Raw genomic sequence first — 25034 nt, 5'->3', positions numbered from 1 at the left:
CAACTACTGAAGGACTGGCAGCAGCATCTGCCTGAGTTATAGCAAAGACACGAGCAGGTGCAGGTACGGGTTTGACCTCGGGCTTCGGTTCCTCTTTCTTCAACTGAGGACAGTCTTTCCTGAGATGTCCCACCGAACCACACTGGAAACAGGCTCTTCGGTTACAAACCCCGGGATGATGCTTCTTGCAACGCGGGCACTCAGGATAAGAATAAGTCTGACGTCCTCCTCTATTCTGGTTTCCTCGAAACCTTTTTCCTTGCCCTGAACTTCCCGAAGATGGAAAAGTTCTTTTCTTCTGTTCAAAGGTAGAACCCCCACTCTCTTTCTCAGGACCCGACATAGGGAGAGTAGTGATACCACCAACACTAGAAGACTCTCGAGTTTCTTGTAAAAATTTAACTGCCCCTTCTGCTCGAAGAGCCTTATCAACCATTTCTGCATAAGTTGTTGTATCACTCGTTGTAATAACCAGGTCATGTCTGATTTTGGCATTCAGCCCAGCCAAATACTTTTCTTTCTTACTGAAGTCTGTTGGTACAATTCCGGAGGCTAACTTAGCCAAGCGATCAAACTTGGTGGTATACTCGGTTACTGTCATACCCTCACCTTGTACCAACTCAACAAATTCCTTCCGCTTAGCACTGCGGACCGCCTCATTGTAATATTTGGCGTTGAACAATTCCCGGAACTCTTCCCAGGTCATTCTGGTCACATCCCTGGTGAGGGATACCATTTCCCACCAAATCAGGGCATCCTCTTGAAATTGAAATGTGGCACATGCCACCCTATCATTTCCGACCACTCCCATAAAATTCAATATTTTCTCAATAACGGTCAACCACTGCTCAGCTTTTAAAACATCAGGGCCTCCCAGAAATACTGGAGGCGCTTGCTTTCTGAACCTCTCATATAAAGGCTCCATGCGGTTACCAGCAACATGTTGCTCAGCTGGCACCGCAGGGGCTGCAGGAACCGCAACAGGCGGTTGCAGGGGAGGCTCAACAGGGGCATCCCGTTGCCTGAGTCGTCGGATCTCTTCTTCTTGTTGCTCAATTCTAGTTTGCATCTCGGCAAACCTTTGTTCCCAATCAACAGGGGCCTGAGGTGGATTCTCCTGTCCACCTCTCGGGACTCGACCGCGGCCTCTACCGCGTCCACGGGGGTTTTGGGGATTTCTACCACCCCGACCACCTCCGGTCTCAACCAATTCACCCTACCTTCTAATGTTTCGCTGGTCGTCCATTATTTAGGACTTAGCCTGCGAACCCACAAGGCACGTAGGTCAGACAGTGGTCAAAATACTTTCAAGACCGCAATTAAAATTTAAAACATCTTATTCAATCATATATACAACACAACATATCTTAAATTAGTTTGCAAAAAGAAATAAAGCTTACGGAACCGTGAGTTGAACTCGACACTGGCCTTGATTGTACATATCTTGACGGTCTTCAGTGGACAACCCAGTGGCTCTGATACCAAACTGTAACGCCCGTATTTTATAATAATAAATTCGAAAATTATTTTTAATAATTTATATATTAATAATCTTATGGATCGGGATCCCGAGTATCAAAATACAAATTAAAGGTACATTACTACTATATACATATATATTTTTTTTTTTTAAAGTTTAGCGGATATGCATTCTCAAAATACAGACTCCAAAATACAAGTAAACCGAAACCCTCCAGGTTGCACTGCCGCGATATGTACAATCATGCCGAGTTCCGCCTCACTGTTCCTCCAGCTTTGCTTTTCCTTTACCTACACAAGGTAGCAAACTGATGAGTCAACGGACTCAGTAAGATATGCAAGAAATATATAAAAGTAGCACGCTGCCAGCTTTATGATTAAGCTGCCCTGAGCTTAACAACGAAGCTCACCAGATGATTAAGAACGTTCTTAGGGGTAGTACGACTACTATACCAAATGCACTAAAGTACCAACTTGTACTTGTGATGGTAGAGCCCTATCTGTACTCCCGGAAATTACTAAGTGTTGTACCACGAACACGACGTACCCTGGGTACTCGTGTTGGTAACACCGTAATTATATTAACGTGCAATACTATGCTAACACTCCAATAATCATTTTATATTAGTGCTAGTAGTATAATATTCAAAACAGACATATACATTCATATATATACTCTTACGCTATCTTACCTCGTTCCGTGCTCAAGTGTGCCGGTCAGCCTGAGTGGAAGTGCAGCTCGACGTTTAACAGGGCCCTTGAATTAGAGCTTCAATTACAACAACAACTAGGTGAATTGAGCAAAGAAAATCCCAGCTTAGTGCTGGTTCCTACCAAATCGAGAGAAAGAGGGAAAGAGAGAAGTGATTTTCTAGGTTTTTCTTTTTACTTCTTCACACAAAGAATAATTGACTTTCTTTCTTTTTTTTTTAAAAAAAGAAATGCTTAAATTCAGATTTTAAATAAAACCAAATAAGACAAAATCTTCCTTTGGCAATTTACTAAATTGCCCTTAACTAAAATCCTTATATTAACCAACTAAAAAGGGTAAGTTGGTAATTAAAACCCCGACAATTCTAACGCTTCTAAAATCTACTATAATACTCCGATATTATTCTAAACTATATAAAATGCGACTCTCTATAGGCCCAACGTCGCTTTCCACAGCTTCCGAACACATTCACAGAAATTAAGAAATTACATAAATAACATAATAAATAAATATATGAACTCAAATAAATTCCCATAATCGTATTATTTGTTAATGATAATAAAATCTCATACATAAACCCTAATTATTTAATAATTTAAGGTACTCATCAAATGCGGTCTTTACATATTAGCTCACATAAAATTCTCATATATGACTTCAACAAGTTAATCGACGGACTACTATACATCTTGTGACACTTTCTCTCCGCGCGTGACCCATAATACTGCATATAAACAAAACATAGCAGCCTTCTCATACTTAAAATTTAAAATACAAAAATTATGGTGATTTTTCATGTAATTTAAATTAAATATTGGGCATTTTACATAAATGTATACATTTTCTTAATTAATTACAAAAAATGTGCAAAAAAAATTAATTGTTACAATGTACACATTTAAAAATATTTTTACATAAAATCATACAAATTCTTAATTTAATTATATTGGATGTATTAATGTGAATGATTACCATAATTAGATTTTTATCCTTTTTATAACTATTTTTATGGCTAATTTGTATTATATTAATGAGAAAGCTTTCTAAATAACCAAATTTATATGTTAATAATTACAAACCATAATCAATATAAGGATATTACTAATAAATAATAAAATTTGTATTAGGCAGGTATATTTTTCAAAATCAATACATAGATAATCATGATTATTCTAAATATTTCATTAATTTGATGAAATTGTTTATTTTTTTTAATAAACATGTGATTTATCAAATAATAAAGATAAATATATTGATAAAAAAATATAGATTAATTATAAATATAAAATATATATTTATGACTAGTAAAAATATACGTTTTTTTTTACTTTATTTTAAATAAACATAGATATAAATTATTAATACATTATTGTTTATTATTTTTATTAAATATTTTGTAAAAATAAATATATATATATATAGTTATAATAAATTATAGTAAAATGGATAATAAACATTTATACTATACAAAAAAAATAGTATATTTATTATATTAAACTGTTTATTATTTATTTAATTTTATTTTTTGAACATATGCGTTTTTTTTTACTTAATTTTAAATAAACATAGATATAAATTATTAATACATTATTGTTTATTATTTTTATTAAATATTTTGTTAAAATAAACATATATTTATAATAAATTATAGTAAAATGGATAATAAACATTTATACTGTACATAAAAAATAGTATATTTATTATATATTTTATTTCATTTTTAAACATGTTTATTTATTTTTTATAAAACAACTTATATATATAATAAATCGTATATTTTATAATATATACACTATAAATAAACATAATATATAATAAATCACACTAAAATAAATCATAAACATTTATATTATAATAACAAAAAATATTTACCATGTTTCTTGTGTAAAAGTGTTTATTTTTTTTTTCTAAATAAACATGTTATATTATTATTAAAAAAAATTTAAAACATTACTATAATAAACATAGTATATTATTATATTTATAATTATAAATTATAATAATTTAAACAATAACAATAATATTATTATAAATAAAATATTTCATTAATATAATAAATTTATATAATTTTATTCTTTTAATTAAATTACTATTAGTCTTCTTCTTAAATTTCATTTTTTTCATCATGTACTTCTTCCATACATATATTAGTAACTATTATAAGTATCAAATCAATAATCATAAATAATAAAATTTAAAGTCACATGTTATAATGACTACACAACTCCTTAATTTATAATTTACATTTAAAGAATATTATGAATACATATATATTTATAGTAAGTTTAGTAAATATTATATTGAATGATTTAAATATTAGTAAATATGTTATTAAAATGTATGAGTTTTTATAATTAAATTTTTTTGCACATTTTTTGTAATATATTAATTTTTGTTGTACATTAATGAAAAAACCCCTTAAATATTTATCTTGTTTGCTAATTAGTAACGTACATATACTACTAATGAATGAGTTACAATAAGAGTTGTATCTTCCATGTGTAGATTGGAGAATTCTGACTCAAATTTCCTTCTTGAAAATAACGGCAATTCATATTAATTACTGATTAATAATCTTTATCCAAATGCCACACACATCATGATATACACGCATGCACCTTTTCTCGTCAGTTTCATTACATAGTTGGTCTTTATCCACATAGATATAAGAATGATTGAATGGCTATAGATAAAAGAGAGAGTAATTTAAACACTTATTTGAATATTATGTCAATTACCTCAGACTCAGAGTATCAATGCATTGCCCCAATCGACTTTATTTCTACAACCAAAGTACCTGAGTCCCACACATGGGTGCTCAACCCTTGTGATGAGAACTTGTTAGAATCAATACCCACAATTGATCTTTTGGACCCAAATGCCATTTCTCTCATAAGACATGCATGTGAGAAATGGGGTATTTTTCATGTGATCAACCATGGTGTTTCCTCTCAACTACTTGATGAAGTTGAGCTCCAGACTCGTCGATTGTTTTCTCTACCGTTTGATCAGAAGCTCCAAGCCTTTAGATCAGCCAATAGCTTTAGTGGGTATGGAACCTCTCGAAAATCGTGTTTGCATCCGAAGAGAATGTGGTCTGAGGGGTTTACCATCTTTGAATCTCCCAAAGAAGATGTTCACAAACTTTGGCCACATGATCATCATCAGCGCAATCATTTCTGGTACGTAAAATTAATAAATAGATATTTGAAAATTTATAATTTTTCTTAATTTTGTCCATTAAATAATATTTATTTGAAAAAAATTGAAAATATTTTTGTATATTAAAAATAAAACGACACGATGGTTATTGAAATGTAGTTTAGCTATGTAATACTATTATAACGAAGGAAGACAGAACAACAATAAAACAAATAAATTCAAACTTTATTCGAATGGCAATGGTTGCTTCCTAGGATGCCTGTCAGGTGACTAAAAATTGTTTTAAGGGCTCGTTTGGAACGCCGTATTAGGTCGTATTGTATTGTATTGTATTATATTGAATTGTATTTTATACAATATTTTTATGTAAAACTATATGTGGTAATAACTTTTATGGACACCTAAATATATAATATTTTAGTACAAATTAAAGTTTAACATAGTATTATATAAAAGTATGATATATAATCTCATTCAATATAATACAATACAATACAATACGACCTAATACGGCGTTCCAAACGAGCCCTAAAATAATACTTTAATCCAAGGGGACAATTATTATTGTGCTTGTGGGTTTGTTTTAAGAGCATTAGTAACACTATACCGATGTGGAGTGTTAAGATAAATTCGCTGCAAAAAACTGTTACTTTTAGTGATAACTTTTTAGTCACAATATAATTTTTTTTGTGATTAAATGTGACTTTTAGTCGCAACAAAATATTACTAACATTGTATTTAGTTACAAGTTGTCACTAATTTAGTTTTAATCACAACAAGTATTGTGACTAAAAATACATTTAGTCACAAAAAATTTTAATTTTTGTGACTAATACTTTTAGCCACGGACCTAGTCACAACATATGAATCATGGTTTATAATTAGTCACAATTTTTTTACTTTTAGTCAGAAAATTTGTTGTGACTAAAAGTAAGATTTTTTGTAGTGATTGGCGTTAAATTAAAATATATAAAACTCTATATGAAATTACACCAATAATAGCATATCATCTTGTAGCGTTTGGCCCTTAACATATTTCTTTTTTTTATTTATTACTGTTATTATTATTAATAATTTAATGGTGTCCACAAGAAAATATTAAAAGTTGCTAGCCCTATAAATAAGATTTTTTTTTTTAGTAATTTGAGATATAAATACTTAAGTTTAACTTTCAGTTGTAAATAAATATTTAAGTTTAATTTTTTGCGATAATTATACTTAAGTTATATTTCTGAACTTTTGTAGGTATATGACTATTAAGTGTTAGCCATGTGGCAATCCTTAATTGGTCCTCATCATTAAATTTTTATTTTTTTAAAAAAAATAGTTTAAATATACCAATAAGAAAATGACATGTGGATAATAATTTGACATTTAACAATCAGGTACTTACATAGTTTTAAAAATATAACTTAGATATTATTACCGCCAAAAATTAAACTTTTCCGCCTATTAGGGACATCACTTTTACCTTTATTGTAAGAGTATTTATTTATTTTTGTCACCTATAGAAATTACATTCAAATTATCACTTATTTTATTTTTTATTTTATACACATGTAATTGAATTTTTTAAATTTTTTTTCGACACCATAAATTATTTCGAATTTTCTAAAATGAAACAGAATATCTATTATAACTATAATGCATAGCGTCATATAAAATTATAAGTGCCGAAAACATAAATATGCTTACGGTTAGTGGCAAAAATGATACTTTTGTGTAACAAATAGAGTGATTTTCCATCACATTTTGTATTATATAATATTAACGGCTTTTCTTGTTCCTACTTGTAGCGATGTGATGGTAATGTGCCGAAATGAGATGAACAAATTAGCTGAAACCCTATTAGACTTGATGTTTGGGTCTTTGGGCCTGACCCAAGAAGATACGAAACAAGTTAAGCCCAAAACAGGGTGGAAGAATCCATACGGCCCACTTCAGTTAAACTCATACCCAATCTGTCCTGATCCCACCAAAGCCATGGGCTTGGCCGCTCACACAGACACCTCATTCCTCACTGTACTATACCAAAGCAACACACACACTGGTCTCCAAATCTTCAAGGAAGAGATTGGGTGGGTGCCAGTGCATCCACTCAATGGTGCACTCATTGTCAATCTTGGAGATTTGATGCAAATTCTATCTAATGGACAATTTAAGAGTGTGTTGCATTGTGCAGTTGTGAACAATACGCATCATCGAGTTTCAGTGGCAAATTTCTATGGCCCATCAAATGATGTGAAACTATCGCCGTTGATTCAACTTGGTAATATTGATCATCTTCCTTTGTATCGTTCTGTGACATGGAAAGAATATCTTGAGATTAAGGCAAAACACAATACCAAGGCACTTGAGTTTATCAAGAATTGAACTTGTTGTTACATATAACTTTATTTTGATCTCACAAAAAAGTTCTCATCTCTTTGATCTTTCTCTCATGTTTTTTAACCTTAATAATAATAATAATAAAATTTCATTAATGAACTGCTTCTCCCATTAATTTTGAGATAGAACCTCATTCATCTTATAAAAAAAAAAGTCACAAAAAATTCAAAAAAACTGATCCAAGAGCCGAAAGTCAATATTCCATTTTTAAAAAATTTAGTAAACAAACATATTACAAATATTGATTCTAATTATTCTTCATTTATTCCGTTATATTTTTTCATTAATTTATTTCGATTCTAAATATTGTATTGTAAACGTGCCACGAAATACAACAAATAAAGGAATGGAATAAAAATTGTATCATTTTCATTCTATTTTATTACTTCCAACTAAATGCCACTTTATAGTTACCCTACAATGACTAGTTACCTTTTAAGTGTTTTGTTCTTTTCATATGCAAAAATAAAGAAAAAATCCCTTACTTTCATTTGGGAAAAGAGTAACTTCCCTTGTTCATTCACGTGACACTCATTTTCCTATAGATGTTTCGGTCAACGAAGGCTTGCCCAATTATAACAAAAGAATCCATGACTTTAATTCTCTTACTTTACCAATTTAATCTAATCTATACTCAATAATTGATTCCAATAAATAAAATAAGTAGAAATACTATTGTAAAAATTACAGAATATCATCTTCATAAAATAAATTTCGTATTTTTTAAAATAATAAAACTAAAATTTTGAATTAATTTTTTTTGTTAATTATCACAAAAATGGTTAATTATGTTCAAGTTAATTAGTTATATTAAAAAAAATTATCAAACCACAAAAATCAAAAATAATATTTAATCATCAAATAATGAATTAATTTCTATTATAATTTGAATTTTTAAATTAATTACAAAATCAATACACTTCCAATCCAAACAACACGCCAGCGTGGCTCTCCGCAGCCGCAGCACTCACAAAATACACGTCTCTCATCTTTTGGAAAGCGTGCCACGTCAGCAGACTATCTGAACCGGCCTGGTGACATTTTCCGACCGCCCTTTTCACCTCTAGGGTTTTGGCAACCCGATCCAATCCTCCGTACAAACTATTACAGAACCTAATCATGTGTTTCACGTCGTAAACTCTGTTCCCAAAAAACACTCTCACAACCCTAAGAAACTCATCCAACGCTCCAGGAAGATTCCGATTCGTCAAAATCTTAACAAGATAACCAAAATCGTAAGCGCTGTGAAAAGTCACCCAGCTAACGGCGTCGTTACAGACCAAACCAGAAGACATCATAAGCTCGGCGAACCGAGCCGATTCAATCCCATCGCTCAAGTTCCTGTCGAAATCGATCCCTTGACGACGCAACAACTCGATCGAATCGGGAGCGTATTTATCACGCGCCATATCAAAATCGTTGAAATTAAACTCCCATATGAAACGGCTGTCTTGACCGAGATCCGGTAGGTTTCCGTGAGAATCGGTCAGAGTTAAACCGACTTGGATGAGATTAAGCTCGTCGACGTTGGATTTGAGTAGTTTGTAGTGATCTGAGGGTCGTACTTTACGAGGTTGATAAGGTCGGTTAGAATCCATAGCTGGCCTAAAAACTACACCGGGAAACTCCGTATCCATTGAGATGTAAGGATATTGATCGATGAGTTGTCCGATCAAATCGAATTCGGATTCCAAATTTTCGGCCCAAACTTCCCGAATCACAATCGGTTTGGGATTAGAGATTAAATCTTGCTTAAACATCTTGGAATATATTAATTGTGGATGAGATTGAGAATGATTTTGTTGTTCTGTATCTGATTTGGGTGAAGAGAGAGTTGATATATATATAAATATATGTAAAGAGGTAAGTGATGAAGGTGGGGGATGTTGCTTGGAAGAGAGAGAGAGAGAGAGAGAGAGAGGGTTCATTGTAAGTGGAGAAATGAGTTGAACGCGTTTGCTTTTGACTAAAACAAGTAACGGATCAGACTTGGTCCGTCTTTGGCTCCTCTCTCTCTCTCTCCGCCTATAATTATCTTAATTTTAATTAATTAATTAATTATATTGGTTTTGGATATTTGGGTAATTGGGGTTTCCTTCCTTTTTCGAACATTTCTTTCACGTTTTCGGCTCAACTTGAGAATTGGGATAGTGGCAAACAAATTAATTATTTAATATTCTTTCTAGTTGTATTACAAAGTTTTAGCACGTGTCACAACCAACATTTTCAATTTTTCATGACTTACCCACTTGTAACAATTTTGTTCAGATTGCATAAAATATTTATTATTTTCTCTGATTTTATAATAGATTTTTTTTTTTTTTGAAGAAAAGCGTACTTGTATTAGATGAGAAACTGTTAGACCTCGCGGTCATTACAAAATATAATATTAGGCATAGAGAAAATTGGCAAAGAGCCAAACTTCTGATGGGAAAATGCCCAGTTAACCACATTATGGGCTATAAAATTACACTGTCTACGAACAAATTGAAAAGTACAACCAATAAAAGAGGTGGAGGTATTTTTACAAAAAGAGACATAGTTATCAAGCTCCCAACAGGACTCCTTCCCATTAAGAGCGTTGATCACCACCCTCGAGTCACTCTCCACAATAAGGAACTCAATACCACGAGTTTTAGCCTCCTCTATAGCCAAACAGCAAGCCGCCGCTTCCCCACAGAGAGCATTAGAAAAATCCAGTCTTTTTGTAGAAACCCAGATCACCTTGCCGACGTGATCCCTTGCAACCACAGTAGCGCGCATGCTATCCATCCCCACTCTAACGTCGCAGTTGAGCTTCAACCAATCCTGTGGGGGTGGACTCCAAGATTCCGTCAGGCAGCGGGTTGGACAAGGGAGCAAGTAAGCATGATGATCTGCAAAAGAAAAACGAACAGAGTCTATACATTTAAAGATATCCACCGGACTACTATTGTGTACCTTTTCATTCCGGGTCCGCCAGATTGTGTCAATGATGAGCGAAGCATATAAAAAGGTCTCCTGCTCATTAATTCCTTTGTTTTTGAGATCCCATAAGAACTTAACCCAATCCCACATTCTTATACCAGCATCACAGATAGGGAAGATACCCCAAGGAGAGGACCGCCATAGGTGAAAGGCAACATTACAAGAGAGAAATAAATGCTCCATAGTTTCACTTTCTGTTCCGCACAGGGGGCAACTCTCATCCTCAATAGGAAACCTTCTACCTAACACCGATCGAACTGGGAGAGCCTTGGACAGAATACACCACCAAAGGACCTTGAGTCTCTCTGGAATTTTACTATTCCAAAGCTTGTTCCACATAGAGGGAGCAACCTCTCTAGGGCTCGAACTATCCACAGTCTGGGCCAAGTACGCTGATTTGCAGGAGAACCGACCATTACTTTCCAAGGTCCAAAACCAGCTATCCTTGCCTCGACCAGCAGGAACACCCTCACTCAGGATAGCAGAGATTGTTTCTTGATTAAACAAATGGTGGAGCTTTTGGATATTCCATCCACCATTCTGTAACAGGAGCTCGGCTACCTTGGTCTCCCTACTCACTACCCGCCCACTAGAATGGGGAGTGAAGCCCTTTAGATGCGCAATCCAAGGGTCCAACCAAATGTTGGTATCCTGGCCATCGGCCACTCGCTTACAAGCCCCTTTACGGATGACGTCTCTTGATTTAGTTACATTCTTCCAAAACCACGAGTCCGAGGCTTTCGGAACACAATCTAGAAAGGACTTTCCTTTAAGGTATTTGGCCTCAAGGATACGGCAGCATAAAGACTGGTTCCCTGTCAAAAGATTCCACCCCCACTTAGCGAGGAAAGCTTGGTTCATTTCTTTGGATTTTCGGAAGCCCAAACCCCCTAGGGATTTGGGGAGGCAGAGTTTGTCCCAGGCTTTTAGGTGAATTCCTTTGTTACCCTTCTCAGATTAATATTTGCTTTTTTTTTCTCTTGATTTTATAATGGATTAATATTTGCTTTTTTTTTTCTCTAAAATATATAGGGTAATTCTACTAATTTTAATTTGTACCTCGTCACATAAGATAGTTTTTTTTTGCTAAAGTCAAATAAAAGTTATATGGTAGTGTGTATATATACATGTAATTTTTTGTTGTTAAAAAAATTTATGATAAAAATTATATTATATTCATAAGAATGTATTAGCATGTGTAATTTATAATATTTTGCTAAACTTAAATTGTGTATAAATGAGAAAAAGTGTATGAATCTAGTTATGTAGATAGTAACATTAAAGAGAGTTTCAAAAGTAAGTGTAAAAAAGAAAGTTGTCTAGCATAAATAAAATTAGTCTTAAAAATATAAAAGAGTTGTAAGTATCTCTTTTGAAGGAGAATCTCCTTGTGGATGTTCGGTTTGATTAATAGAAATTATTTTTTTTAATATAAAAGAAAATTAATAAAGTAAATTAATTTAAAAGATAAATATGGTAGAACTATATATTTAAACAATTGGTGGAAAAAAAAAACTCCATAAATTTATAATATTTTATACATGATGCATTTTTAGAAAAATTGAGTTGAATTGTACATGGGTATGTGTGTGTGGGTAAAGTATCCAAACTAAATTTGGTGTGTTACTTACTAATAGTAATAGCTATGAAATTGTATAATCTATCATATTTTAAAAAAAAGGTAGAAAATAAGTATAATGTACCTAGTTAATATTTAATTCAATAATCAGTAATTGAAAATTATTTATTATGAAAACACTATACATGTTTTGTAAAAAAAAAATAATTAATATTTTAATTCCTTGAACTTTCAACACTATCTAATTATACCTCCTTATGTTAGGTTTTGTTTCTTTTACTATTAAAAATTAACATTTTAATCTCTTAAACTTTGACCAATACAAAATTTTACCCCCTTTAAATAAAAGTCCTAATTAGCCAAATAAAAATTATAATGTTCTATTAATTCTAAAAAAAATAATAAAAATTATTAAAGACCTTGGTAAAAATATATTAAATTTACTTAAAAAAAACTAAATTATTCCTAAGAAAATATTTTTAAACTTTATATTATTTATAACTACACTTTTTAAAAAATCAAACCAAAATTATTGAAAATTCAATAAATAATTTAAACAAACTATAAAATTTTGAAGAAAAAATCAAGCTTATTTATATCTATAAACTCATATCTTAAAAAATAATTAAAATTCAATAATATAAAATTATTTTGAAAAAAAGTTAGAAATTAAATAAAAAAAATATGTTATGTTTACTTAAACAAATTTAGATTTTTAGAGAAAAAACAATAGGCTCAAACTTGTTTCCGTAAAATTTAGTTTTTACAAAAATGTAATTTTTAATATATTTTATATCTAAACAAATTTTTTAATAAAAAATAAATAATTTTTTAAACCGCTTAATTAGTTTTAAATTTTTAATTAATCATTCAAAATGATTTTTTTTAAAAAAAAATGTTGAATCTTTCTCTTTTTTATTTTGAGGAGGTACGAATTGATAGTTGTCAAAGTTTAGGAAACAAAATTGTTAATTTACAAAGACACGTGGGCATTTAAATAGAATAATGAGACAACATCTAATAGAATGATTAAATTTATGTAAATATAAAAGTTTAAAGAAATTTTTTAACGAGCTGTATATTTTAAGGGATAAAATCAATATTATCAAAAATTTAAGGAATAATCATAACTTAAACTATATAAGATAAAATTGATAATACTATATAATTATTTTCAAAGGAAAAAAAGATATAGAATTAAATAATAATTTTAATTAAGATACCTATTATAAAAAATTACTATTCAAATTTCTTATTTAGGGAAGAAAGATTTGGTGGAACTTACTATTTATTTTCCCTTTTCTTTCTACTTTTTTTCCAACTAAAGAAACATTCTCTTTTTTCATTTTTGTAGTTTGTTTTTGTAAAATAAAAGAGTTTGGAATTAATTTTGAGTAAAATATAGTTGAAGATGGTTTGTTTAGATGCAAAACACAGACATTTGGGTTTTTAGTTAGTTATTATTATAGTCAAACAATCCACACATTTCATATGACTAGTCAATAAGTAGTCCTCAGGTCATCAATTATGGCAGCTTAAAGAAAGTCAGTTTTTGTTTTTTAATAAATAATATAAAATAATTATGAGCAGTGTGTAAGAGTTCAGTGTTGAATGGTCAACCGTGGACTAAATTAAATAACTACCTTATTCAACAATTTACATGTATTTTTTATGGGGTCTTATGTAAAACCTCACCTCAAAGTGAGGTTTGAGATCCCTCAAATAAGACAAAGATAAAATAATTGTAGGCTAACTTGATTGACTTTCAATAACCGGTTTTACAACCGGATGGTACAAATATTGATGTGAGAATAATTATATTTTGATTAGTTTTTCTTTTTTGAAATAAAAATATAATATTTTAAGGGATAATTTTGTAATTTGATTTTATTGGTGAGATGTATTTACAAAGAAGGGATTTGTATTTCATAGGGTAGAAAGTGTATTCATGTTTTTAGTGGGTTTTAGTGTTAGATGAGGTTATATTGTTGAGTTACTCACATTTTTCTATTAAGAGTATTACCAAATCAAATTTAAACAATAAATACAAAAACAAAAAAGAGAAATATTTCTTGCTGACAATAATTTATAAGGGTTGCCTTTTAAGAAAAATAATTTATAACTACTACTATTTTTTATTGTTAATTATTATTATTTTATTACTTTTAAATATAATTAATAAGATTTAAAATACGAAAAAAAATATGAGGTGAACTAATAATATTATTTCATGTGGTATCTAAATAATGGATGGAACAAAATTATAATATTAGATATTTTTGCTGAAATTGGATATATAAGTGAAGGGTCGTGTTTAGAAAAATGGCAGCTTTAGGCAGCGTAAAATTATAGGGCTTTTTTTTTTATTTAAGAAAAACAAGAAAAAATGGACCTTTAAAAAAAGTGAAAATTACATGAAATATGGGATTTCATAACAAAGTTAGAAAAATATGGCATTTTTAGGTTTGCCACTCTTCTATGGCATTTTTTCACATTTAAGTTTTTTTATGGTATTTGATATGCCATATTTTTATAAACTTATTATCCAATCCCATATTTTATGTTTTTGATTTTAGCTTAATTAGTTTTATTTATTTTTTAATTTATTTTACACTTACATTTTAGGGTTTCTTTTTATTTGAAAAATTTACACCAAATATTACATTTTTTTTCAAACATTACATTTTTAATTTGACAAAAACATTTTACTTTTATACTTTTATTAATTTTTTTTTTCTGTTTTACTTATTGAAACTTCAAAAAGTTTTTTTTTTTTTTTTGTCTTTTTTATATATTTTCTAGTCAATTTTGGCTCTCTTTTTTCTTTTCAACTTTTAAGTCAGTTGCTACTTTTTTTTTTCTTTCTTTCGCTTATCTCTCTCTATTTTTTTTTTTTTTCTAATTTCTCTTTGTGTCTCTTTTTTTTTTTAATTTTTTTTTCTCAACCTAATTTTTTTCTCTTAATATATATAATAAGTGTACATTTTTATATTTCATTTTTTTTTACAAAAATTAAACTTGTTTTTTTTTTTTATTTAAACTACTATTTGTTTTTTTTTCGTTAAAAACTAATTATTCCATTAAAAACAGCAGAAAAAAAAAAAAACCAGTTTCATCAACATCATCCTGAAAAAAAAACAATATAAAAATCCATAATCTAAAAAGAATCCAAACTTTAAAAACTAGTTTCATCAACATTGAAAGAAACTAATAATTTTATTTAAAGAATACAAAAAATAGTTTCATCAACAAGATAATGAAAAAAATTACAATCTAAAGACGATACTAACTTTAAAAACCAGTTTCAACAATATTAAAAGAAACGAATTATTTCATTAAAAGAGGCAAAAAAAAAAAGTTTCATCAATAACATAATAAAAAATACACAATGCCTAATAACTAAACTTTTACAAATTAACGATACTAAATTTAAAAACCAGTTTCGAACATATAAATTTTATATCAATACCTAATAATCAAACTTTTAACTTCATTCTTTATTTTGGCATTTAATTTTTTATTTGCTTGCTCAAAAATTAGAGTTAATTTAAACATACAATATGCAACAAATATAACAAAGAGAATCATAAATTAAAATCAAAGAGAAAAAAAAGAAACAAAATAAATTAAAGAGACAAAAGTGCAATAGAAACCATAAAAGAATAACAAAAAAAAAACAGTGGAATGTGAGAAACCAGTTAGTAAAACAACCAAAATAAAAACAAACAAATAAAAACCAGTTTCTTGAAATAAATTAATAAAAAATTGAATAAAACTCAATTATGAACAACAATAAAAAAAACTAGTTATAAAAACTAGTTACTTAAAAAAACCAGTTATGAAAATAATAAAATAATATGTGTGTCAGAAACTGATTAATTAAAATAAAATAAAAATTGTTGTTCAAATATCATACAATAATAAAACTGGTTTTATACAAACTAAAAAATATATAATAATATCATAAAAATTGAGCAACCCCATTACAGAACAGTTAAAACCTGTGAAACCAGTTTCGACATGTGAAACCAGTTTTGACGTTATAAAAAATCATAACAAAATACAAATGTTAAAAAAAAATATATAATAATATCATAAAAATTGAGCAACCCCATTACAGAACAGTTAAAACCTGTGAAACCAGTTTCGACATGTGAAACCAGTTTTGACGTTATAAAAAATCATAACAAAATACAAATGTTAATAATAAAGTTAATTGAAACCAGTTTCATCAGACAATCAAATAAAAACATACATACACACAAATATACAAAAAAAAAAATATATTAATCACAAATATAATCAAAACAATACATAATGCCTACCAATAATTTAATAACAAAATATAAGTGTAAGTTTCCAACCTAGAAACAAAATAATAAAAAAGTAACTTGAAAAAAAAAATCTAATAACATAATGAAACTATTTTTTTTTATTCTTTTAATGAAATTAATAGTTTCTTTCAATGTTGATGAAATTGATTTTAAAGTTTATATTATCTTTAGATTATAATTTTTTATATTGTTTTTTCTTCAGGATGATGTTGATGAAACTGGTTTTTTTTTTCTGCTGCTTTTAATGAAATAATTAGTTTTTAATAAAAAAACAAAGAAAAAAAAATAGTAGTTTAAATAAAAAAAAAAAACAAGTTTAATTTCTGTAAAAAAAAATAATATCTATAGTTGAGATCATTTTTTATTTATTTTAGTATTTTTATTTTTTTTAAAAAGTAAAAATAAATAAAAAGAAACACAAATTTAAAGTTTTTTATGGTATTCCTCAAGACTTTTTCCCATATTTGTAAGTTTTTTTAAAAAATGCCATATTTAGTGTAATTAAGTTTTTATGCCATATATATATATATATATCAAAACTTATCTGGGTTTTGGGACCTGTTGCAAATGAGGTCCTACTGTTTCTCCAGTGGCTGAAGTTAGAGAGAGAGAGAGAGAGAGAGAGAGAGAGAGAGAGAGAGAGAGAGAGAGAGAGAGAGAGAGAGAGAGAGAGAGAGAGAGAGAGAGCCTGAGGATGGTAGAATTTAGCAAGGCGAGGCTTGCCTTGGGTGTTTATCACCATAACCGATCGTATCATCTTCTCTCCTCTCCAATCAACTTTAGGAAATTTGATTCATTTGGTTACAGTAGGCTCTTCAAAATTTGATCGTGATTAAAAAAAATTGTTTTTTATTTGTAAAAACAGAAAATTGTTTCCTTGAAAAAACTGGTTTGTTTGGCCTTTTTTTTCAAAAATAATTTTCAAAAAATAAAATTATGAAAAATAGTTTTGTGGATTATGAAATTTTGGTCTGGTACAAGTTGGTGTTACAGGTTTGTTTTTGGTAGAAAGAAACCCCAAAATAGGTGGGTGACGGCTAGAAAGTTATGAGTTTTTTAGGTATGGGATTCAATCGATTCTGGCCATGGTGGTTGTGGAGGTGCGTAGAAGGAAGAAGACGCAGGGAAAAGAGAAGAGAAAGGGTCGGGGTAATTTTTTGGGGATTGAAAAGAAAAAAGGAAGAAGTTGACTAAAAAAAAAAAGAAAAGAAAAAATAAATAAAATAAAATAAATTTATAATTTTAAAATATTTTTTAGTTTTTATTTTATTTTAATTATTTTTAATTAAAATTATTATTTGGACCAATAAGGCTTCAACACGTGGTACTCTTGAATGAATTAACGGAGCAGTTAAATTTAGGACTAACGGACTTACAAAGGGTGCGACCTTGAGGACTATTGCCGCTATTTATCGAGCTTGAGGATTAATCTGTAACAAAGTGAATTTTTTGAGGACTTTTGCCGCAAATTTCCCTATTTTATTTGATAAAAAATAATTTTTATAAAAATAAAAATTAAGACTAATAAAAAAAAATAAAATTAAACAATAAAAGTGTTTAATCAAAAGATGAAAAATTAGGGAAAAAATCATGTTATTTTAATTACCCAATTATTAATGCTAATTATTATTCCTCTTTCTTTAAGTGAATGACAAATTATAAAATTAACCTAACTCTTTTCAGATCTTTTAGACCCTAAATCATATGTTATCTATTCATCTCTGAGATAGACTAATATATAATCTGCATTAAACAATAATTTAAATGTCACAAAGGCTATGTGAATAATCTCGTTTCACATCAAAATCAAGTTTATCTAATTTTAGTATTCTCAATACTCACTTTTTAGATTTCGTATTGATATTATAAATCATGTTTAAGGTGATCAATCTAAAACATGTAATTAAGCGCAAATATGAATAAATTCACAAACAAGATGAAAAATAGCAATTAGCATAAACTCATGGTATAATCTCAAACAACATTCATAAAATCCCTAAAAAAGAGTTTAGTTCATAATCTCCATAATCATACTTGAAACAGTATATAGCATAGAAAAAATAAAGAGAGAAGAAAGAACTAGTTGGAGAAATCGATTTGGATCGCCACCAGCCGCTCTTGAAGTTCTCTCATTTGTTTCTAGGTCTCCAATTCTGAAGGAATGACTCAAAAATCGCATGTTCCTTTTGAAAAGAACCAGGTTTCCCACTTAAAATCGTGAAAGTACGAAACTGCCCACAAATTCGTAATGAAGGGGTCGTCGTGACCACAAAATGCTTAGTCGTGGCGACCGTTGAAACTCGAAAATATAATGTCCTAGAAAGCTTCGCTGCAACCATTATTCATGATCACCGTAGCGAGCTTTGCTAAAGATAGATTGAATTTTTTTTCATTTTTTTCTCGACTTTGTCCAGTCTAACTCTCATGAATATTTCTTTAAACACCCCGGGAACCTAAAACTGAGAGAAACAAGCGTAAAATTGTCCTAAAAGTAGATACAAAGAACAAAAACAACACTAAAAAGTGACTCAAAACTTAGGCTAAAAATAGCCTAACAGGTTCAGGTTCCGTCTTGGGTCCCGATCTAGGGTCCAAGGTCTGGGGTTTGATTCCCAGGTTCGGGTCCCCAGTCCTGGGTCCGGTCCCCAATCCTGGGTCTGAGTCCCCGGTCCCGAGTTCAATTTTGGGTCCAGGGTTCGGTCTCGAGTCCAGGGTTTGACCTTGGGTTCGAGTCTGGGTCTAGGTACGAGTCTAGGTTCAGGTCTGGGTTCGGGTCTGGGTCCAGGTCCCAAGTCCGGTCTTCGATCCTGGGTTTGGGTCTCAAGTCCGATCTGGGCCCAGGTCTAGGTCTAGATCTGGGTCTGGTTCTCGGCTCTGGATTCGGATCTCGAATCCAAGTCCCAAGGTCGGATCTCGGGTCTGGGTCCGAGTCTGGGTTAGAGAATGAGATTGACTCCAAATGCTTTGTAAATATTATAATACAATCTAATACGGACTATTTGTTATGTATTAAATAATAAAACTTAAATTGTATTAAGTTTTTTGTCGTAATAATTAATACAATACATTGCTTTATTCAAAACATAGTGTTATTTATTATTTAATACAATACGACCCTTATATAGCCTACCAAACAGGCCCTAAGGGAACTAATATCTGATCCTTTCGGAAAGCTTGGGTTTCACTTATTGTATATTATATTCTCAGTCATCTATGTTATTAAGTTCCCGAAATAAAATTATAAGAATCATCTTTTTTGAGAAACTTAAGCGAGTGAATCAAAGAACTTAAAGAACGCAAACAAGAGTTCACGAATGCTCAAGATTTAGATAGATATACTAATGATTTTGGGATATAAATAACTCTTTTTATGATAAACGACATGTAAATAAAAGATGTTTATTTATATCAGTCCAATTATGTACAATCAAATTATACACAATACATTTACTAAATGTCTATCCACATATGTGATCCGATTTAAAATCACATGACACTACTTTTTAGTGCTTTGTAAATCGTATTTAGTAATTCTATATTAAAGATTCCATACTTGAATACACTACCTATTAGTTTTATTCATATGGTATGATCTTAATTCTCTTGTACTCTTACAAGACCAAACACTCTCTATGTGAATAATAATTTTTTTAATAATTAACATATTCATATATAATACTTTTTGTATTTCATATATTCAATAATATATTATCCTTTAAATACTTGATTTTAGGACAAAAACCCTATCACTAAATAACTATAACGTACATGAAAAAAAAAAAAATTAAACTAAAAAAGTTTTTGAGATACCGAAACAGATAGGAAGGTCTACTAGAACACTCTTTTTTAGGAAGGTGTACTACAAATTTTCTCAATTATTATTATTTGGGTTATTTTTCTATTGTTTCATGTTGCCGCTATAGGAAGCAATGTGAAAACAATATTTTTTTTCTTTCAAAAATATAAAAGTGAAAAACCTGTCAAAAATAGAATCCGTAAATATAGAAAAAAAAAATCAAATTGTTAGTACTTTGTGTAAATTTTCATTTATATTTGACAAAAAGAATAAGAATACTAATTAGTAGTATAATAATAAGAAAAAAAAATAAAAGGTGATTCATTTGGCTAGACTTGTACATTTGCACATATAAAGCTCGTTTGGAACATCGTATTAGGTTGTATTGTATTATATTGAATTGGATTATATATCATATTTTTATATAATACTATGTTGAACTTTAATTTATACTAAAATATTATATATTTAGGTGCCCGTAAAAATTAATACTACATATAGTTTTACATAAAAATATTGTATAAAATACAATTCAATATAATATTATACAATACAATACGATGTAATACAGCATACCAAACGAACCCATATTGACTTAGATAAATTTAGAAAATTGATTCAAAACAGTATGGTTTGGTTATTAAATTCAAAACTATAAATCACACTACACCTTATTGTTTGGTAAAAATAAAAACCACAATTGTATTGTAACTAGTTTTAAACCGTATTTTTTATGGGATGTGGTGTGGTGCAGACAGTTTGTGCAGTGTGAGTAGTTTGGTGAACACTCCTAATTTTCAGCATTGTTAACTATTCAAATTTTCTAAAAGATTTACAAGTAGTCTTAAATAGCTACAACGTACACAATCATAAAAAAAATAAACTAAAAAACTTTCTCATGAATACCAAAACAGATAGAGGTGTAATAAAGTACTTATTTAAAGAGTGTGCTACATAATTATGCAAAGTTTGTCACTGTCTTCTTTTTATTTAATTTTTTTTCTCATAATTACTTAGATACACTTAAAAAAAAGAATTAGTGGATTTTAATTACTTCTAATAAACAAAACAAATCAAAAATTTAATTATCACTTAAAGTGTGTTTGGAAGTAACTGTGTAATTGTTAAATAGTATAATTACTAGGCTGGTAATAACACAGTCTAGTCTTTACACTATATTTTAAAATATGAAGTGTGTTTGGATATGAGGTGGTAATTACATATGAATTTTTAATATTTTATTTGGCAAAATAGTTAGTAATTACACGAGAAAATAATATTTTTGAGTAGTTCATGTTTTAAATGGAAAGTTTTTGTAATTACACAGTTCCAGTGTAATTATATGGTCAGACAAACATACTAAATTATGTAATTACCTCTAATTGCATACAAATTAAATTACACTGTGACTTTCTTAACTCGTTATTATAAGCACTCAACCTTCTTATTCTAGTTAATTGAAAGAAAAAGAAAAAAATACACTTTACCAATTTAATTGATTATTTTAATGTAGATGGTAGTACAATAGAGATGAATTTTGAGCAATAACCAATTTTAACAAAATGTATACCCTTACTTTTAAATGGATATATACCAGCCTTAGGATACCAAAAAAATACTCTCTTTATCAATCCAACAGCTAAGAATGTTTGTGGTTTTGCATCCCTCATAATACCAATTGAGGTTTTACATAATTGGCCAAAATATAAAAACAAAGAACAACAACAACAATAATTTACACACGTACTTCACTCAAAAACCCTAAATAATTAATTTGACTCCTCATCACAAAGATGAGAAATACACTAACTGCAATAAACACCTATATTTAAGTAACAATTTTTATGATTAAATATAATTTTTAGTCACAATAAAATTTGAAATATTTAAAATATAATATTTGAATATAATTTGTCACTAATTTAGTTTTAGCCATAACAACTTGTAATTTTTATGACTAATACATTTAGTTACGGACATTTTAAAATATTAATTTATAATTAGCCATAATTTTTTTCACTTTTAGTCACAAATTTTATTATAACTAAAAGTTAAATTTTCTATAGTGACTTGAGAATTACATCATCGAAAAGAAACATAAAATCATCCCTACAATATGGGTGTATCTATTTTGGTAAAATTTATTGCATAGCATATATACAAGGCCGTATTAAGTTGTTGAGAAATTTTGAACGTAATTTGAAACTCTTTTTTTTTAAAAAAAATAAAATAAATATTATTTAAATTTTAACTCATATAATAAACACTTTTTTCACTACATAAGCTAATTTAAAATAATATTTAATGATAATAACATCTTTATTGAGAAGTTATGTATTTATCAATGCTTTTATAAAGAAAAAAAACATTATAATATAAAAAAAAATTGTCAATTTTTTTAATTTAGGTTATACAGTCGTATAAATTTAAAAAGTCATATAATAATTAATAATTTTACTTTTTGTTTAAATTATAATATTATTATTATTTGTTATAATGTTATATTATTAACTTTTTAAGTTATATACATTCTTGTTAGTTATTATTTTTTGAAATATTTGATTTATTTATTATATCGTTATACTTTTTTATCAATTTACATTTATAAATACTACTATATACTATTTAAAATAATTTCTAAAAAAATTGAACTAAATTGTACTATAAAAATAACCATAATAACCTTTATAAATTCAAACCAATCACTATGTACATAATTATATATATTATTACAAAATAAACAATATATATAAAACTCTTGATTTTTTGAAAGAAATATAAAAAAGTGACTACAATACAAGAAGGATTGAAGTACCTTACACCCCATCACCGATATATGGAAAGTCATCTTTTTTTTTAAATTAGATGCCAAAATATTTTTTATTTATGGTGTGATTTGTTGGCTTTTATAAAATTGATTTTCTCACCTTATTTAAGTGATTTTATTGTTCTTTTTCTATCTTAGGAAAGATTTTTTTTTTTCCACGTGTCATTTTATTTGCTTAGAAACTTCTTGTAAGTTGTAACAGAAGAAATTCTCTTATGGAAAGTTTGCTTTTTATGTAAACTTTGACTATTCTTATTTTTCTTAATGAGTTTGATTGTGTCTTGATAAGATCAGATCAAATACACTATTTTTGGCAGGTATCAAGACCAAATACATGATCGGACACGTTTTTAGTAAGTTTCCTTTTCTGATCTGGTTTGCTCCAGCAAATCCTATCTCTAATGCTGCAAAACAAGATTTTCATTTAGAAAAGTTTGTACAACTGTAGATTTGACTTTGTGGCTGTCTATAGAATTTCTATATTCTATAAATAGAACCTAGAGAGCAGCCATTCGAATCATCTCTTCTAGCTTTCATTTTTTTTGCATTTTCTCATTAGTGAAGAGAGAGTACTTTTTGTGAGATCCTAGTTGTTCATCTAGGTTCTACTATTTTAATATCTGTTCTTATACTGGTCTTAGGGTTAGTTAGAACATTTTGATTGAACAAGAGAAAGGTCTTCGGGAGAAGACGTGTGCAAGCCTTACTTCAGGAGAAAGTAAGCACTCACACCTCAAAGACGAAGGGAGTTCGCTATTTGAAGATGGTCATGAAATCAGATTCAGTGCATTACAAAGGATTGCGGCAATAATTTAGAGGGAGTCTAAACTTGTTTAAGTTAATTGTCTTTGTAATTGTTGATACTTTATTAATTGATTTCTTTCTTTGGGAGTGGCCCCGTGAATTAGGAGTGTTCGAAAGAATACTGATACCACGTACGAATCTCTTGTGTCAAGTAATTAATTTAATTTTTTGTAATTATTTTTATATTCTGCTGGTTCTGGTTTGTTTCTACAAAACTATTTTCTACAATAATAGAATTACATTCTGCTACTGCAGACGTTTACGATTATATATTCATTATATTTCGATAATATATATATATATATTTTTTTTGATATTTGTGACTAAGTTTAAATGGATTAATGTCATTTTTTTGAGTTCATCTTTCAGAGGCTTGTTGTTGTGTGGTTGTATTTATGTTTGGAGTTCTTAATGTTGCTAGCTGCTAAGCTTTTTTATTTTCACACTATTATACTTATTATGACATTCTGATCTGTTGACTAAAGAAGGCATCTTTACAACATCCATAAATTGCTCGAGACTGAAGTTAGTGAACTGATGAGAGGTATTTTTTTCATTTTGTGTTGATTGGTAGGGATTTGCTCTGTTTCACTTGCTATGAATTTTGTTTGGAAAAAAGGGGAAGAATTTGAATTGTTTGAGCCATCAGAGTCATTCTCTACATCATAGGTATGTTAAGGTTTTGCCCTTAATTATGTTCTCATGTTGATTATATTGTGTGTGATAAAATGATTCTTAGAGAATGTTACTACTTTTATTCATTTCTATTTTAATCGGATTCATGTTCATTCTTTGATGTTTCTTTTAAATAAAGTCTTAATTGTGGCTCTAAGATGTGACTCTTAATTGTTTTAAAGGCTATATGCATATGGGATCTTATTTGATGATAATGGAAAACTTGGCAAGTAAAACGGGACAAGTGTGAATAAGTAAACTATAATGACATATATTCTGTACTTTATATATATTTATGTATGTTAACATAC

The 25034-nt window shown here is 29.1% G+C and overlaps 2 protein-coding genes and 1 long non-coding RNA gene across 3 annotated transcripts; 1 reads left to right on the top strand and 2 right to left on the bottom strand.

Moving 5' to 3' along the window:
• Positions 1-1565: 1565 nt before the first annotated feature.
• On the bottom strand, positions 1566-2437 carry LOC133034676 (uncharacterized). The gene is made up of 2 exons (XR_009686072.1): positions 2172-2437; positions 1566-1770 (listed from the first exon to the last, which is right to left on the bottom strand). It is a non-coding gene; the product is annotated as an uncharacterized LOC133034676 (long non-coding RNA).
• A 2436-nt stretch (positions 2438-4873) lies between these two features.
• Positions 4874-7836, top strand: LOC115720796 (gibberellin 3-beta-dioxygenase 1-like). The gene is made up of 2 exons (XM_030649975.2): positions 4874-5373; positions 7150-7836. The coding sequence occupies exons 1-2, from the start codon at positions 4919-4921 to the stop codon at positions 7724-7726; spliced, it is 1032 nt and encodes a 343-aa protein (XP_030505835.2). The 5' UTR covers positions 4874-4918; the 3' UTR covers positions 7727-7836.
• A 754-nt stretch (positions 7837-8590) lies between these two features.
• Positions 8591-9760, bottom strand: LOC115719700 (probable CCR4-associated factor 1 homolog 9). Its single transcript, XM_030648845.2, has one exon. It carries the CDS (start codon positions 9667-9669, stop codon positions 8653-8655), a length of 1017 nt encoding a protein of 338 aa, XP_030504705.2. The 5' UTR covers positions 9670-9760; the 3' UTR covers positions 8591-8652.
• Positions 9761-25034: the final 15274 nt, after the last annotated feature.

This window comes from Cannabis sativa, chromosome 2, assembly GCF_029168945.1.
Source record: "Cannabis sativa cultivar Pink pepper isolate KNU-18-1 chromosome 2, ASM2916894v1, whole genome shotgun sequence".
In the NCBI taxonomy this organism is placed as follows: Eukaryota; Viridiplantae; Streptophyta; class Magnoliopsida; order Rosales; family Cannabaceae; genus Cannabis; species Cannabis sativa.
Note: the sequence above shows the minus strand (reverse complement) of the source record. Positions and strands in the feature narration are given on the sequence as shown.